Source organism: Pseudorasbora parva, chromosome 8, assembly GCF_024679245.1.
Source record: "Pseudorasbora parva isolate DD20220531a chromosome 8, ASM2467924v1, whole genome shotgun sequence".
Taxonomy (NCBI): Eukaryota; Metazoa; Chordata; class Actinopteri; order Cypriniformes; family Gobionidae; genus Pseudorasbora; species Pseudorasbora parva.
Genome location: NC_090179.1, coordinates 14,675,743 through 14,692,332, shown reverse-complemented (window position 1 = coordinate 14,692,332; position 16,590 = coordinate 14,675,743). Strand labels below are relative to the sequence as shown.

At 39.6% G+C, this 16,590-nt stretch overlaps 2 protein-coding genes across 6 annotated transcripts in view; both read right to left on the bottom strand.

Annotated features, from left to right (window-relative positions):
- Window positions 1-2,457: 2,457 nt before the first annotated feature.
- On the bottom strand, window positions 2,458-6,497 carry mlnr (motilin receptor). Its single transcript, XM_067450181.1, has 2 exons — window positions 5,588-6,497; window positions 2,458-2,800 (listed from the first exon to the last, which is right to left on the bottom strand). The coding sequence occupies exons 1-2, from the start codon at window positions 6,315-6,317 to the stop codon at window positions 2,460-2,462; spliced, it is 1,071 nt and encodes a 356-aa protein (XP_067306282.1). The 5' UTR covers window positions 6,318-6,497; the 3' UTR covers window positions 2,458-2,459.
- A 1,126-nt stretch (window positions 6,498-7,623) lies between these two features.
- Window positions 7,624-16,590, bottom strand: part of fndc3a (fibronectin type III domain containing 3A) — a 118,536-nt gene continuing 109,569 nt past the window's right edge. For all 5 annotated transcript variants that reach the window (XM_067450176.1, XM_067450178.1, XM_067450179.1 and 2 more), the window contains 4 exons: window positions 15,303-15,515; window positions 13,501-13,667; window positions 12,009-12,130; window positions 7,624-9,898 (listed from right to left, as the gene is read on the bottom strand). In XM_067450176.1, the coding sequence (XP_067306277.1) occupies window positions 9,584-9,898; window positions 12,009-12,130; window positions 13,501-13,667; window positions 15,303-15,515 (817 nt within the window). In that variant the 3' untranslated portion in view covers window positions 7,624-9,583. The remainder of the gene's footprint in view (window positions 9,899-12,008; window positions 12,131-13,500; window positions 13,668-15,302; window positions 15,516-16,590) is intronic.

Sequence of the window (16,590 nt, the reverse complement as noted above, 5' to 3'; positions counted from 1 at the left end):
CTTTAGCCAGGATGATGGTACTGTAAAGGGTAGGCCTATTGAATTTTTGTCATTCCGATTCTGCTTATTGATTACAATTATCTAAAATAAAAATAAATAAGTCAAACATTTATATATCCAACATTTAGTCCCGTTTTCACAGTCTGAGCATAGATTAATGGTGTGTTTAAAGTCCTCCTGATGTTAGTATTTACGAGGTGTGAAGTTGTGTTTACAGCATCATGTGCGTTCAAGTCTTTTTGGTCGTGTACCTTCTTTTAATGAATTTCGTGAAAATACTGCAAAGTTGGTTTACTCTACTTATAGAAAATAAAGAACAAAGAATGCGTATCAGGAGATTTTAATCTTTTATGTTTTTAATTAATCTGTGAATCCAATATACAGTATCATTATACATTAGGCTAATTGTTATATTAAAAACTATTGGTGTCCATCCTGTAGACAAAACACTGATATATTTTAAGATAAATAGTCTGAGCAAGTTGATTTCAGTTAAATTCGCTTAAAGGGGTACTTCAGCGCTGGGAAGATGAATCTGTATTTAAACTGGGCCATTAATGTAGTAGAAATGTGAAATTATTTTTGAATTTGGTGCCTTCTAGACTGAGAAAAGACAGAAAATGTATTTTTGTCTCATGGGGATGAAAGACTACAATTCCCAGAATGCTTCGCTGCCCTGTGAGGCCACTCCTAAAGCCACCTACTGAATCACTGTGACTGAGTTGGAGAAGACACTACAATTAAAAACTGAACGTGTCTGTTCAATATAATGAGTGAGTCGCCGCGCGACTATCACAGCACTAACGCTGCAGGAGTCAGATTACATTTACTGTCATTAATGAGTTGAATGATCTCTCGTGATGAGAGCTGAGGTAAACGCGTCTGCGCTCGCGGCATACATTCACAGCGCTTGTACAGTCTGGCGTGTTTTCAGTTCATGCCTTTGGAAGCTTAACTTTTAATAGGAATTAATTTGAGAAGTTGAAACACTCACTTTGCTTCGCTCCGTTTACATGAGCGCCTGTAGCTGCGAGCTGAGCTGTGTGTGTGATCTCCATCCCCCATGTCTAAGTTAAAAACATGCAGAAATACCTCCCTCTGCTGGCTGTAGTCTTTAGCCTCAGGCCAAAAATTCCTCCCAGGATTAAAATGCATAAATCTCTTGTCTCAGGGGGATATGAGGGGGGAAGCACGATCATTTGAATATACTCCAGAGTTTCTAACACAAAGCCATATGCTAATCGCTGAAGTAACCCTTTAAACATACATTTTTGTCTGGGACTATAAGCTTAAACGAATAGTTCACCCAAAAAGGAAAATTCTCACATCATTTACTCACTGTCAAGTTCTTCCAAACCTGTATGAATTTCTTTCTTCTGCTGAACACAGTTGGTCCATCAACTGTTAAGTTCCTATTCTTCAAAATGTGATCAGCAGAATAAAGAAAATCACACAGGTTTGGAAGAACTTGAGGGTGAGTATATCATAAAACACGTTGGGGGCTCAGCTAGAATGTTTTAAACTTGCATGCGAAAGGTTACAAGTTATTCAGTCAATATCAGTGAGTGGTTTTCTTTTTCTTTTGTTTGATTAACATTAACGACAGACAACAGCAGGTTTATTAGGCTGCTGTCACTTTAAGAGCTGCCCGGATCCAGTTTACTGTTACATGTGCGTTTTCTTTTGTTCACTTTAAGGAACACTCTACCGTTTTTATAAATAGGGCTTATTCAACTTCTTTCCTACATTTAGATATGTGTGCAAATGCATTTTTGTCTCAGTGCATGTATTGTTTTAGTTTGGCAGGGTCGCCACTAGCTTTGCTTAGCATAATGAATGGAATCCTGTTGCCAGCTAGCATGTCCCAAGTAAAAGTGATCCAAAAACAAACAAAAAAACCCACCAAATTACTTCTTGTGGCCTGCGTATTCACAAAGAGTACAAATTGCGATGCAGATTAAGACTAGATGATTTCCTCGGCAGAAATTGCCTTGGGACTATGTTATGGGGAAGCACACAGGCGAAGCACTGCTATTTGGGCGCAGAGATATGCTAGCTTGGGACATGCTAGCTGGCAATATAGGATTCCATTCATTGTGCTAAGCTAAGCTAGCGGCGACCCTGCCAAACTAAAACAATGCACTGAGACAAAAAGGCATTTACCCACATATCTAAATGTAGGAAAGAAGATGAACAAGCCCTATTTCTAAAAACTGTGGTGTGTTCCTTTAAGACAAAACTATTGCCCATCCAAGCGCAAGAGAACTCATTTCAGAATTGGCGAACTACACGGAAAGGCCACTTTTAGCGTGCACACTTGGATGTTGGATGCTCTTTCACGTCGTCTTGCACTTAGACGGTTTAAAACAACATTAAAATGCGCACACAGGAATCGGTAAGCGGAATCAAAATGCACTTGTGTAATAGAATCCACAGTTGTTCGAGATTTGGAAAAAGTTCTAAAATGGAAGGGGTTCTTGAGAGTCAGCCCGTGTCATCATGGTCTCTTTGACCACGTTAAACGTCTCCGTGCAGGCGGTGATGTCATCATGCCTCCGGTTGGGCCCGTGGCGGCCCCCGCGGGGAAACAGGAAGAGGTGTTTGACGGCAGAGCGGTACTTGTTGGACATGAGGTTGTAGAGGACGGGGTTAATGGAGGCGCTCAGGTAGAAGAGCACCATGGAGGCCACGTTGAAGTTCTGACTGAGGCGGGCAGAGTGGTAGTCATCAACGTGTGTGAAGAGGAACCGACCGATGTGGTAAGGCAGCCAGCATATGGCAAATACCAATACAACAACAGCTAGGAGAAGAGAGGGATGGGGTACGGGGTTAATAGAGGAATAAGAAGTTCATGTTATGGGTGGCCGCTTACTGACACTGATTTATCAAGGCTTCTAATAAACATAAAACTGCCACAGTCACTAACCCAAAATAAATGAACATGATTAATGAATAGATGTTACACATTTCCAAGGTCTTTTAGGCTTCATCTCACACCATTAGGCTGACAACATTCATTTAAATTGCAAATACGTTTCTACATAGTTATTAATGGACCCTTTTGCAGACGGTGGAAACGTTTCCACAGTAACATTTTTACAAAATGTAATACACATTTATAACATTATGCTTTGTGTTAAAATGACCTTTGTAGTAAATGACGAAAAAAAAATCTATATTTTTCCCCTCTCATCATCCTCCTGAAGTAACAAAGGGAGTTTGGCGTACACATATAATTAATTTTAAAGGACAAAAAAACATTTCACTTCATGTATTTTTTCAATAGCTTTTCTAATTTAAAACCGAGCTAGAACAAGTTGTTCAAACTCACCTTGGTAACGTTTAGTTGGGTAGGTCATGACAACAACACAAGATAGGCAGCCTAAGTTATAGATTTCAAAACTTCAATTTGAGGCAAATATATTTCGGAAAATTATATAAATTAGATGAATGACAGAAATCCAAAGTTACAAACATTTAAAAGTGTCCTCTTGCTTAAAGAGCATATTGCAGGTTAAATTTTTTTTGAGATAAACATATAACCTTGTATGAAAATGCCATATGAAAAGGTAATGCAGGATTTAAAATGTTTTTAAAAGACATAAGAGCACAAATTTTGCAGATAAAGTGGCCGTTTTGTTGGCTGTTTGTAAAACCGCTGTTTTTTTCAACATCGCGTCATATTACGTCACGAGAGGGAGTCGTCTGCCAAGCTCTGCATTGGCTCAGTGCAGAATAGGTTGGTATTCTGTAGTAATCAGTGTATTTTCGGTAGTTTTTCTATTTAAATTGATCATTGTCATGGAAAATGATAGTGTCCAGCCTGTCAGGACATTGAGTCCACAGGTTTCCTAAAAAAAAAAAAACGTTAGAAAAGCTGCATTGTGGCGTTTTGTGCAGGTGAAGAGACGGTACTTCACTTCTGCATCTGCTTTGACACACGCGGTGGTGTGTGTGTGTGTGTGTGTGTTCACTTTACACCGCGGATTATCAGCGATATGATGAAGTTTAACATTGTTAAAACGTAACAACGTTACAACTAGGGCTGGGCGATATGTCTGAAAACTGTCACGTTATAAGGGTTTCATATCGGTCGATATCGTTAATTATTGGTGTTTTTATGACCTATTTAAAAAAAGGACCAGGAGAAAAATATTACATTTAAATATTTTTATATTAAATTTAACCTTCATCTGATTATAATCCCCTCAGTTATAAAGGCAGAAATGTCAACACAACCTGATGGAAAACACTCAAAAAATAAAAATTAAAAACATAAGTCTAAAACCACAACGAATTCTTAATTATCTCTTAACAGTAAGATGCAGTGCCTCCGTTATTTCTTTGTACCGTTTAGATGCTTTGTCATAAGGCACTGATGCAGTGACGTTACCTCTCCATGTCGTTTTAAAGAATAGCACAACGGTGAGTGTGTGTCGAGTATAAACAATTCCTCCTCAAATGGACGAGGCGCACGCACTGTCAGCGGAGAACTGTCAAACGAAAGTATAAACAAAAGACTTAAGTTGGTAAAACAAGTTTGTGGTATTACCGGTCTTGGTTGGGACAACGGTCTTGCATAATTTGCAGGCGACATTGGTCTGACTATGGTCAGACTTATAAAATCCAAAAATCTGCCATACAAGTCAGCTCGACTTGTTTCCCCGTTTTATTAACAATTCCTCACTCAGTGCGGCACTCATTTTCCACTTTATAACTCCATGCCGGTTCTGTTATCGTTTTATCGCCCAGCCGTGTCTATTGCGATACATTTGGACTTGGTCTTGACTCAAACTCGAGCTTAAGTGCTACAACACTGACATGGAACCAAGCTTCGCTCATGCTAAAGGGAAATATATTTCACTTTCTGAATTACTCAGACTCTCTTGTCTCTCTGACTCCGACACCGGTCTCTGCTTGAACTCGACTCAATTCAACTCATTCCTAAAAGCTGGAAAAAATTACTCGACTTTGGACTAGATTTTATAGCCCTGGCACTAGTTGCCAAATGTCAGTGCCAGTCTGGAGATTTTGGACTAACGGAGCTAACAGATTTCTCGGAATAATGTGTAGTGTGGGATTAGACTCGTGAGACTCAACAAATGAGATTTGTTGCTATAGACCAGGGGTGTCCAATCCTGCTCCTGAAGGGCCACTGTCTTGCAGAGTTTAGCTCCAACCCCAATTAAACACACCTGTACAGGCTAATTAAGGTCTTATTAAGCATACTAGAAACTTTAGCAGGTGTGTTGAGGCAAGCAGGAGCTAAACTCTGCAGGACAGTGGCCCTCCAGGACCGACTTTGGACACCCCTGCTACAGACTATGATTCCATCCAGCGGAAGGATCAAACATGCTTGATATTTTGAGGCGATTTTAGAGCAATGTTTTAATTTGTCATCCACTTTCCTAGCAACAAGGTGCATCTTTTTGCATTGAGTTTTAATAATCACCAGAAAGTCTGGTAGTGTGTGATCTTCAGTCGTTTAAGGTATAATAGCCACTTTTTCTCAGTAAATTTTTAAAAGTTCCAATGTCAAAAGCCGTGTAGTGCATTCCAGCCTACATGCTTCCCAAGACCAACTCACCCAGAATTTTTACGGTCTGCCTATTAACCTTCTGTCTGGCTGCCGCATTGGGTCCATGAAGCTCATGTCGACTCTTCCACAACTTTCGGCCGATGGATCCATACAGGAAGAGTAGGCAAATCATGGGGCAGAAGAAGTAGGTGGTGGACACCCAGATGGTGGTGTGCAGCAGCCCAGAGTCGATGGCGTAGCGCGTGTGCTTGCACTGCCGGGTGCTTGGGTCAGGCATCGTCTCGTTCTCGTACTCCACGCCCATCAGAAAGAACACCGGCGCAGCCGACAGTAGGGCGAAGCCCCACAGAGCCAAGATGACATACTTAACCCTCCGTTTGGTGATGGCAGCTTTGGCTTTGAAAGGGAAGCAGATGGCCAGGTAACGCTCCATGCTGAGCACTGTGATGTGGAGGATGGTGGCGTTGGTGCACGCCTCATTGATGTAGTGCGAGAGACTGCACACCAGCTCCCCGAAGACCCAAGGTATGTACTTCCAAAGGCGGTAGAGGTCGAAGGGGAGGCTGAGGAAGATGACCAGGTCTGAGATGGCCATGCTGGAGAGATACAGGTTGGTGGTGGTCTTCATGTCCTTGAAGCGCTGGATAATGAGGATGGTCAGGGTGTTGCCGGTTACGCCAACGATGAAGAGCAGGACGCAAATGGTGGTGACAGGAATGAGGGTGGAGGTTGGGAAGAGAGAGTCTCCGCCATGGTGGTCCTCCATAAACTCCTCCATATCGAGGCAAGTCCGCAGGTGTCGCTCGACAAGAATTAAGTGTACAAAAAAGATCTTTACAGGAGGGTGATGATGACTCCTTCACTGAAAGTCCATTTGTAATAAGAGCCCAAAAACAACCTCAAGGAAGGTGGAACCAAACGAGTGGTGCATTTGAACAGGAGATGAAACAGACAAGAGTTGAAGAGGTTGTATTTGGGGCTTTGCGGCAGGAGATGAGAGCATCACCTCTTTTCTACATGCATATGCAGAATATCACTTAGTCCAGTTCTTAAATATTGAGATCACAGGAGGTGGAGACAGAGCACAGATAGGGACGGAGGAGAGAGGAGGGGCTTTGGCTGTCAATGTGTGCATTTAAATGCTAAACAGATCCTGGTTCATGTGTGAATAGAAATAAGTTGTCTACTAGTATTAATTAAATGATATGCATATCAGTAATTATTTATCCAAGTAATAATTTGGATAAAACTTTGAACTTGATTTTTAAATTGAAATCATTAGGTAAACAGTCAGATCCCGTCGTACTATAGTGCAGTGATAATATGTTCAATAATAGATACTATTATTATTTCAACACTGCAACTACAGACAACTAGACAACAGACAATTACCCGGCTCTCCAGCAGGCCCCTTAGGACCCAAATTTAAAGAGTTTACCCTAAAATGAACGTTCTATCATAATTTATTCCCCATGTCCGTCCAGAACCATGATTGAGATGCAGAAAAGGAGATATTTTGCACAATGTTCAAGAAGCGTTTTTATAAATATCATAAAAGTAGCATTACACGTTTTCTGAAGCAATATGCTTTTTCATTAGGTAAATCATTAGTTAAGGTAATCATTAGGTAAACATGACCCAAGCATATCAAACCTTTTCAAATACATATTTGCTTAAATTTCAACAAGAATATTATAAAGTATAGTGATTACCAGGTATGACCTTATTGTGTTATTTACAAGTGATAAGCAATTAGTATTAATTTTGGCAACGTCCAACACAATCTTTATTCATATGTTGACCCCTGAAGACGTTTCTAGTGTGCCAGGTGTATTCACTTTACAGAGAAAAACTATTTAGATCATCTTAATATCTAATATGTTTTAACCTTTGATAGAAGTGCTGAAAAATAATCTAATTTAACAGACATTCTGTCTGGAGCGAGATCTCTAGGCCAATGACCCTGGCGGCTCTTTGCGTATAAACCATGGTTTATTTGTTTTTTTTCTGAGAATTAATTTACCATTCAAAAGAATATTATAGTGATCTGCATACATTTGGCAACATGCAGTAAAAGACAACAATTAAGAATTATAAATCTTTTATTGTGCATGGATCCGTCTGTAGATATCATGACTATACAGACACACTTTAGATACATATATATATTTATGATTATACATTTCCTATCTGATAACATTTTAAAGTGATATGTCTGGTAGTATGTATACTATAACAAATTTTTGTTTTGGAATGTACGGTGTATGAGGTAACTGCAAACATTAAAATTACATAAAAATGGTCTCATTTTTTGTGCATATTTTATTGATTTTTTGTAGTTTTCTTTCTCCCAATAGCCAAATGCCTATCATGGTGGGGAGATGTTAAAATGGCACAATTTGCAATTACAATATCACTATCAAAAATAGGAATTTGAGATTTTTGATTCTTTAATGACAAACAGAAGACATCTGCAGGATATCTATTAGACCAAATCATGTAATTCATTTTCATCCAAGACTTCTTGCAAGGTAACCTGTAGCTGTTAACATTTGCTGACAGCACTCATATGCCCATAACCAAAGCACAAAACACGAAACCCCACGACCGGGCCGCCATGCTGTCGTCACGCAGCGTTGACGATCAGTCACAAGACTTTAACACACAGAGAAAAAGGCAAAGATTTCGATTCACAGGAAGTACATGTAGGATTAACACAATTCATTACTGCGGTTTGCGTTTTGTTTCTTGCGCATTTCTTAATTTCTTTGCTGGACAGAATTAACTTAAAGGTTTTATTTTCCATGTAAAAAAATAACGTTCAAATGTGTGATTTAAACAAGGAGAAAAACAAAACGAAACCAAAAGATATCTGAAAATCAATATTTAGTCATATATTCAATACTCTCGAGATTACATAAAAAAAAAAGTATATTGCTAAAAGTAAAGGATAACACAACGCAATAATTTGGTTTCTAAAATTAAACAATCCCCCTACCAATAGAGAAATTAAGAAAATACTATATGACTTTTGAAAATCAAGATTATTATCAGAATTAACCATTTCAAGAACAAATTTTGTGGTACTACATTTTTAAAAACAGCCAAAACACATTGAGGGCTTGCACAACTGGAGAACATGATCCATAAAACGCATCACAAGATCAAGACGCATTCAATAAGTTTTTTTTTTCTCTTCTCACTAAGGTGCAAAAGTAACGACTGAAGGAAAGGTTTCCGAGAAAGCGTACATTTTTGTGCTGAACGACAATAATTTGGAGCAAAGCAGCTGCTTGATTGTAAAAACAAGCTACAGTATACGTACATGATAGTAAAAATAACTATTAAGCTGAGTTAGTTTGGTATTCATAGTCATAGTCTTATCCCCGTACTATAAGCCAGAATCTCAGGTCCTCGTATCATACTGTACAAAAATATACTAACATTTCTCAAGTTATTTTTGCATCCATTACACATTCTGAACATCAAAAAAAGTTCTGAGGAAAGTGCTAAATCAACGTTCGCTAATTCGAGCGGTATCGGTCTCTCCTTCCTTACGCCGTAGACTTTATCTCCGCGGGGGTCGCGCGGGACCCCCTCGCTGACGGTGTAGTCACTGGCCCTCAAGTCCCAGGCCCAATGCGAACCGGTGAGCGACGCACCCACCGAGCTAGCTTTGGAACGAATCTTACACTCGACAGTTTAACTGAAATTATATGTATAAATAACATAAAGACTACAGCTAAACAAATAAATGAAGTGGTATGATGAGTATGCGACGAGCGTTAAGCTTCGCTGCTGATCCTTCAATAAATCGCCCCCCCCACCCCAGTCCGTCGGGAGGGGGGGGCGGCGTTCTTTCGGCAGCGTGCGCAGAAGGCGAGCGAGAGAGATAGAACGACAGATTGGGTGAAGTGATTCTACAACCTCCTTTTCTCAATCCTTCCCTTCAAGCGGCTCCTCCGCGCTTGTGCCAGAACAAAAGTAAAGAAAGAAAAACAAACACGTCAAACTCGTTTTTGACGATGCGACGCGACGCGAGGCTCATTCGATCACGAAGTACTGGATGGCGACCGCGATGAGGATGGAGGTCACGGCCAAGAGGGCGATGATGAGGAAAGAAAACTGTTCATCCGTCAGGCTGCGTTTTGGCTTCTGGGCCTCGGCTGCTTTGGACCCCGCGGCGCCGGAGGCCGCGGGGGTGTCGATGCGAGGTGGGAGCAGGATGACGGTGGAGCTGTAGGGCCCGATGATTTCGGGGGCGTCCTGGCACTGCCGGATGCCGCAGACGCGAAACCGGTAGTCTGTGGACGAGCTCAAGTTGGAGAGCTGGAAGGAAGTGGCTGAGCCCTTGTAGATCTGAAAGGATTGAAGATGAACATTTTAAGTAATCAATCAATCAACTTTATTTATATAGCGCTTTTACAATGACGATAGTTTTAAAGCAGCTTCAGTGTTAAACAGGACAATATTGCAACAAAATTTGATTTGGCTGTACAGTCGTTCTGGAGAAAACAGTGATGTTATCAGCTCATTTTAATATACCATATAGCGAGCGACAATGTTGGCAGATCAGTATTATAAAATTAAATAAAAACTAATAAATTAATTTAATTTGTTTTAGTTGAATGACTTGGATCATAATTTTAGTGTCCCCGACTGAGCAAGCCAAGCCAAAGGCGGCAGTGGCAAGGAACCAATACTCCAAAAAGATCGGAGTCGTCGCGCTGTGGACGAGTTTATTGAGGATGGCAAACAAGTATGTTGCAAAAATAAGAATACTATATAAATATACACTGTGAAGTCCAGCACGTGTGTGTGGGCTGCATGAACACAAACATACAAGCCTCTCATCATGCCTGCGGTCTCCTACAGCGTCTCTCAGCAGGAGGCGATGAGTCAGAGCCAGTGAGACGGCTTTACCCTTCCATTACACTCATTTCTACAGTCACTCACAGCCAGCCAGCGCAGGAGCTCACGCTAGAGTGGTTTCAAGTTAAATCAAATAGATCTGTTGGGCCCCGTCATACTTTAGTGCAGTGATAATATTTTCAGTGCCAGTTACTATTATTATTTCAACACTGCAACTACAGACAACTAGGTGCTGTTTTTACCCGGCTCTCCAGCGGGCCCCTTAGGACCCAAATTTAAAGAGTTTACCCTGAAATGAATTCTTATTTATTCCCCATGTCTGTCCAAAACTGTTTGATTGAGATGCAGAAAAGGAGATATTTTGTAGCTTTTTTTTTATTAATGTACCATAATAGTATAGTATTATGCTTTGTAGGACAGACCAAATTTCAAGTCGTCAAATCTCTTTTAAATTTATGCATCAAAACATGGCACCTCAAGATGTTACTCTGACAAGTTTGACACCAATGTTCTCACCTAAAATATTCTCACGCATGAGGGTGATCAATTGTAACAGTTAAATGTTTTGAATAAAGCACTACTGAAATTTCAGTTACTAAAGTTAAGTTATTTCAGTAAATAGCAAAAACTGTGGTTGGTTCCTCATTCAAAAGACTTCAGAAGAAAGACTTCAGCAGCTGGGACATTCTTCTTTTTGATTGAATCTGAGAGATTTCTTTCCCTCCATTGACAGCTATGCAACAAACACTTTGACACTTCAAAAAGTTCATAAAGAGATTATAAAAATAATCCATATGAATTGAGTGGTTGAGTGATTTACAAAAGCTCAAACGTGCAGAATGAACCTCATTGGTTCTCACACGTCAAGCGAACATGCTTGAGTTTCCTTTTACCATATCTCATGTTTGTGTTGATGAATGTTTATATGTGAATAAAAGTCAAAATTCAATCCATCTCACATCAGAAAAATTGGACTAATCCACTCAATTCATATGGATTCGTTGTATAATCTCTTTATGAACTTTTTGAAGCATCAAAGTGGTAGTTGCATAGCTGTCAATGGAGAGAGAAATATCTCGGATTTCATCAAAAAGATCGTCATTTGTGTTTCAAAGATGAACAAAAGTCTATCCATTTAAGCACCAAACATACTAATTCTATTCCGCACTTTGGTGCTTCTTAACCTTTATGGTGGCTTTGCTAAACCGACGTTATGAAGGCCATTGTCATAACATGATGTCAGAATATAGATCATGTACAATCAAAGCACAAATTTCAGTGGCTAGATCTGATTTGTCCCTAACATTAACCATAATAACTGTCACTAAGCCGCTCCGTAATGACCACTTGATCGCTATTATGCTATAATAATATTCCTCCAAACTGCTGGACTCAACACCTGCTGTCTGCTGAGCGCACCTGCTGAGGGCCGTGACCTCTGTGTAACGTGCTTACAAGTGGAGCCCTACATTTGAGACGCTTTGGCCTCGCAGTGAAGAGAGATATTATAATTGAGAATCTGGATTGATTTTGAAATGGGTTTTTTTGGTGTTCGGTGAACAACTGAAAATTGCCGATGATAGTGTTGTGTAGGTACCTGTTTGAACTCAGAATTTCCCTGCATGCTTTGCAAACAGTAGATGACTGGATCTCCCTTCATAGGTGGCAGTGTCTCCCAGCTCACCTCACACGACTCGTCCACGCGCTCCACGCGAGGAGCTGAAGGGAGACAAGGATATAGAGGTGAGGAGAACAAACCCATGTATAAAGATTTGAGGTCAAATCACAGAGCCTTGATGTACTTATAGTGTTGTCAAACGACTAATCATGTAACTGACTAATCACATGCACCGCCATATACCGTATCAAACCGCCAAACTGCTGAAATCACGTGACATTGCTGACCCGAAGCATTGATCGATTCACTTATTCATTAACCATTTGAATCTTTTTGGAGAAACACGGAAGAGAAGACAATGCTGAATAAAGTCGTAGTTTTTGATATTTTTGGACCAAAATGTATTTTCGACGCTTCAAGAGATTCTAATTAACTAACTGATGTCACATTAGGACTACTTTGATGATGTTTTTATTCCCTTTCTGGACATGGACAGTAGTGTGCATACACTAAGATACGCTCTCGGACTAAATGTAAAATATCTTAAACTGTATCTGAAGATGAACGGAGGTCTTACAGGTGAGGAACAACATTAGGGTGAGTCATTAATGACATCAATTTCATTTTTGGGTGAACTAACCCTTTAAGTTATATCTGAGTAGAGCTCATGGTTATGGAAAGGGCCGTGACATTTTCAGAACATGCGTTGCCAATCATAACACCATGGACCAGCTAACCAATCACAACATTTCATATTTTGGAAGAAGGGGCTTCATCGAAAAAGGAAACAAATGACCTGTTTGAAACAGACTGGGGAGAGATGTGCTATAATAATGTAAAATATGTGAAAAATTGTGTGGTTTTTGAACAATCAAGCATGAAAGCATATTCTAGTACACCCCAAAACAAAATCAAGACTTTGTAAAAAGGCATAGTAGGACCCCTTTAAGCAGTCATGTAGGAAATTGCCAAATCCATCCATCAGGCTAAAATTGTGAAAGAATGTTTTGAGGGAGCATGAAGAATCATTTTCACACATGAATTGGCACCTCTGAATACAGACCTTAAAAAAAAGTATGCACATCTTGATGGAAATAACATCACAACATTTAATTTCCGTCAAGAAGCGCATACATTTTTGGTCAAAATCTTGGAATTTGGCCATAATGTGTCTTCCTACAACGTAACTTAAGAAATGAAAAGCTACACACTCCACCAGTGAGGATTTGAAGAACTGTGGGCAAACATATAACATGCTAGAAACATCATAATTAGTGCAATGATGATCCGCTTAAGCATTTGCCAATTTAAATCCAAAAAGCTGCTTTTTTTGGCCAGGCAAAGTATATACTTAATGCCTAAAAACAAGTATTCTGATCTTTTTCTTTTGATATCAGTGTAATTTGTCTACAGAAATGCAATTACAATGGAAATGTATGGCACTAGTGCTACTGCAGTCGGGATGGGGTACCTTTCAGGGGTGCAGGTGGGGAGAGGGGGGTGGTGAAGGTGTAAACAGTGGAGAAGGGCCCCTCGCCCGCCTCGTTAAAGGCCTGGATGCGGAACGCGTACGAGGTAGACTCATTTAGCCTCTGCACTTTGTGAGTGTGACAGGGTCCTTTATACAAGGATATAAACCTTCAGGGAGAGACAACAACAGAGAGAAAGAGAGAACATGTTATACAGCTGAACTCTATAAACCAATATTACACACCTATAACAAAAGAGGGATTTTCAAACCAGACATGAAGGCAGACCCACACAAATCCGAGCGAGTTTCAAATAAATAAATAAAAATGTGTTCATTTGAAAGAAGCTCTCTTACACTCACTAAGGTTGCATTTATTTGATCAAAAATAAAGTAAAAACAGTTATACTTTAAAATATTAGTAAGAGTTTTCTATTCGAATACGCATTTTATAGGGTTCATCGGATGCAAAATTCACTTTTATATGGTGTTTGCATATAAATGTACCTTTGCAGTGTGTGGACACAACTACCCTATAATGATAAAAATAAAAAAATCTCAAAGAGCCTAAACAGTCAATATAATCAAGCCCATTGCTCATGCTCCGCCTACGACCGCTGACAGACTGCCCCATATTAGCATATTCCTGGCCTCAGCCAAAAAGAAAGGGGTGAGGTGAACAGTAGATCATTATCATTTAAAGAGACATGCACCAAAATGGGTCGCTGTGAACAGCTGTTTTTGATGAGGTAAAAAAGTGTGTCGCTTTACACAAACATTGAGGAACTTGAACCAAAGTATGCAAACTTATACGCAAAGACCCTTAAGAACCATACCAACTTGTGAGAAATGGGCATCCGATGACAATTCTTTAAGAGTTGCTGCGTTCTATAGCTGCACTATGTCATTTTTCCATCCGCTAGAGGGCGCCTATCCAAAACTAAAGGCGTAGTTTGATGATGGCACGTTTGAGCGCAGAATCTTGGGACATGTGGTCTTCACCTCACAGCCGGTGGAGCAGGACCGAGTGTTGAGGACCTGAGCACGGCCGCTGGAGCGATTGTTAATTAAATTACCGCAACACGCCTCAAGCAGCGGGACTTTCATTATGACAGGACACAGTCTAACGCAGGTACCTCCATTTCAAAGATTCGAACGGTTATAAATCAGCGAATCGATTCATGATTCGGATCAGCAGTGTCCCGTGATTTCAGCAGTTTGACATGCGATCCGAATCATGAATCGATACACTGATTCATAATGGTCTGAAGCTTTGTTTTGAAATCGGCCCATCACTCTACAAGTCGTTATTTCGGGGGGGTTTGCGCACAAAAACTATTCTCGTCGCTTCATAAAAGGATTGTAGAGTCACTGTAGTGAGATGGGTTTTGTAACGCCGTCTTTAGTGTCTTTATGGGTCTTGAGAGAGGAAATGACATTGGTGTCAATGAAGGCCTTTCTAAACCATCGGATTTCAACACAAATATCTTCATTTGTGCTCTGAAGATGAACGGAGGTCTTACGGGTGTCGAACGACATTAGGGTAAGTAATTAATGAGAGAATTTTCATTTTAGTGTGAACTAACCCTTTAACTATAGGTCCCATTGCCATACTGCTAACTTGGGAGATACACATTTTTGTCAAAACTAAAAGTTATATTTCAAGACGTAAGCAGCTGGCACTATTACAAATTCTGAAGGTGGGCTGACATCACCTCAATCATACATTTTACTGACTCCAAACTTTTGAATGGTAAGTGTATAACTGGCATAATTTAACATAATTTAACAAATTGGGAACTCACCTCCCATTTTTATCTTCCATTTGGAGATGGTACTGTAGGGAATCGGTGGGCTGGGCCTTGCCCGGGCCATCACCCCACTTGAGCCTGAGGGTCTGGTGGCTGGAGGCGGTGCACTCCAGACGGGGAGGGAGAGGTGGCAGTGGCTTGGTCTTCAGTTTAAAGGTGTGGCTAAAGGGTCCTGCCCCCAGACTATTCAGAGCCTGGATCCTTATCCTTCAAACACACAAACACAATATCCATTCAGTCACAGCTGGGTTTATTATAGCTTGGAACGATTCAGATTTAAAAAAAAGAAAAAAGAAAAAAAGAGAGCATTTATTTTATCAAACAGCAATACTGTGAAACATTATTACAAATTAAAATACCTGATTTATATGTGATATATTGTAAAATTTATTTTCAGCATCATTAATCCAGTCTTAGTTTGGTTGTTTTCCAGTGTCACATGATCCTTCAGAAATCATTCTGATAAGAGGATTTGATGCTCAAGAAACATTATCAATGTTACAATTATCAATTACCATTATCAATTTGCTCGATTTCAACTAGGTCAAAACAAGGCCACAGCAGAACTACTGAATGCATGTGTTTTTTTACCAAATGATTCAGTGAATGAATCAGATGAATGAATGACACACTTATTAACACAATGACTTGCCGCCAACTACTGGCAGTATTAGTTTAATAGAGTATCATTTCATTTTTCATTCATTTTCATGCTACCTCTGAGTTGCATTAAATGGTATGTAAATAGACCTAAATGCCAGTTCAGATGCAGCTTTTGAAAAAATGGCCACAGTTTGTGTACAAAAGTTTGTTGAATGTTGAATCAAAAGATTTCTTTCTGAGGCTTATTGTAATGTCTATTCAATGCTTTTCTCAGCTAACACAATAATGACTTTTTAGGGGAAGGTGTGGCAGGGTAATTTCTCACCTAAAACTGATGTGCGATTCATTTGTTTCGGCACTACCTAACCCCAAACCCAACCCCATTAAAAATATTTTATAATAGAAAATAATAATAATAATTTTAAACTCTTCCTATAAAAAACATCAATAATGTGTCTGAACAGTAAACATGTTTTTATTTGGATTTTGACTAGTTGTCATTCTCTGTAAATGAAAACTCTAAATGACAATTTTATATGGAATTTGGAAGAAATGTTGTCAGTAATTTGAAGAATAAATCAAAAATGTTCATTTTAATCAGAGATGCAAAATTATTTTGAAAATTTTGCCATTTTTTCCAGAGCTGTATATCAATGAGATTTTTGAGTGTTTTATTCAT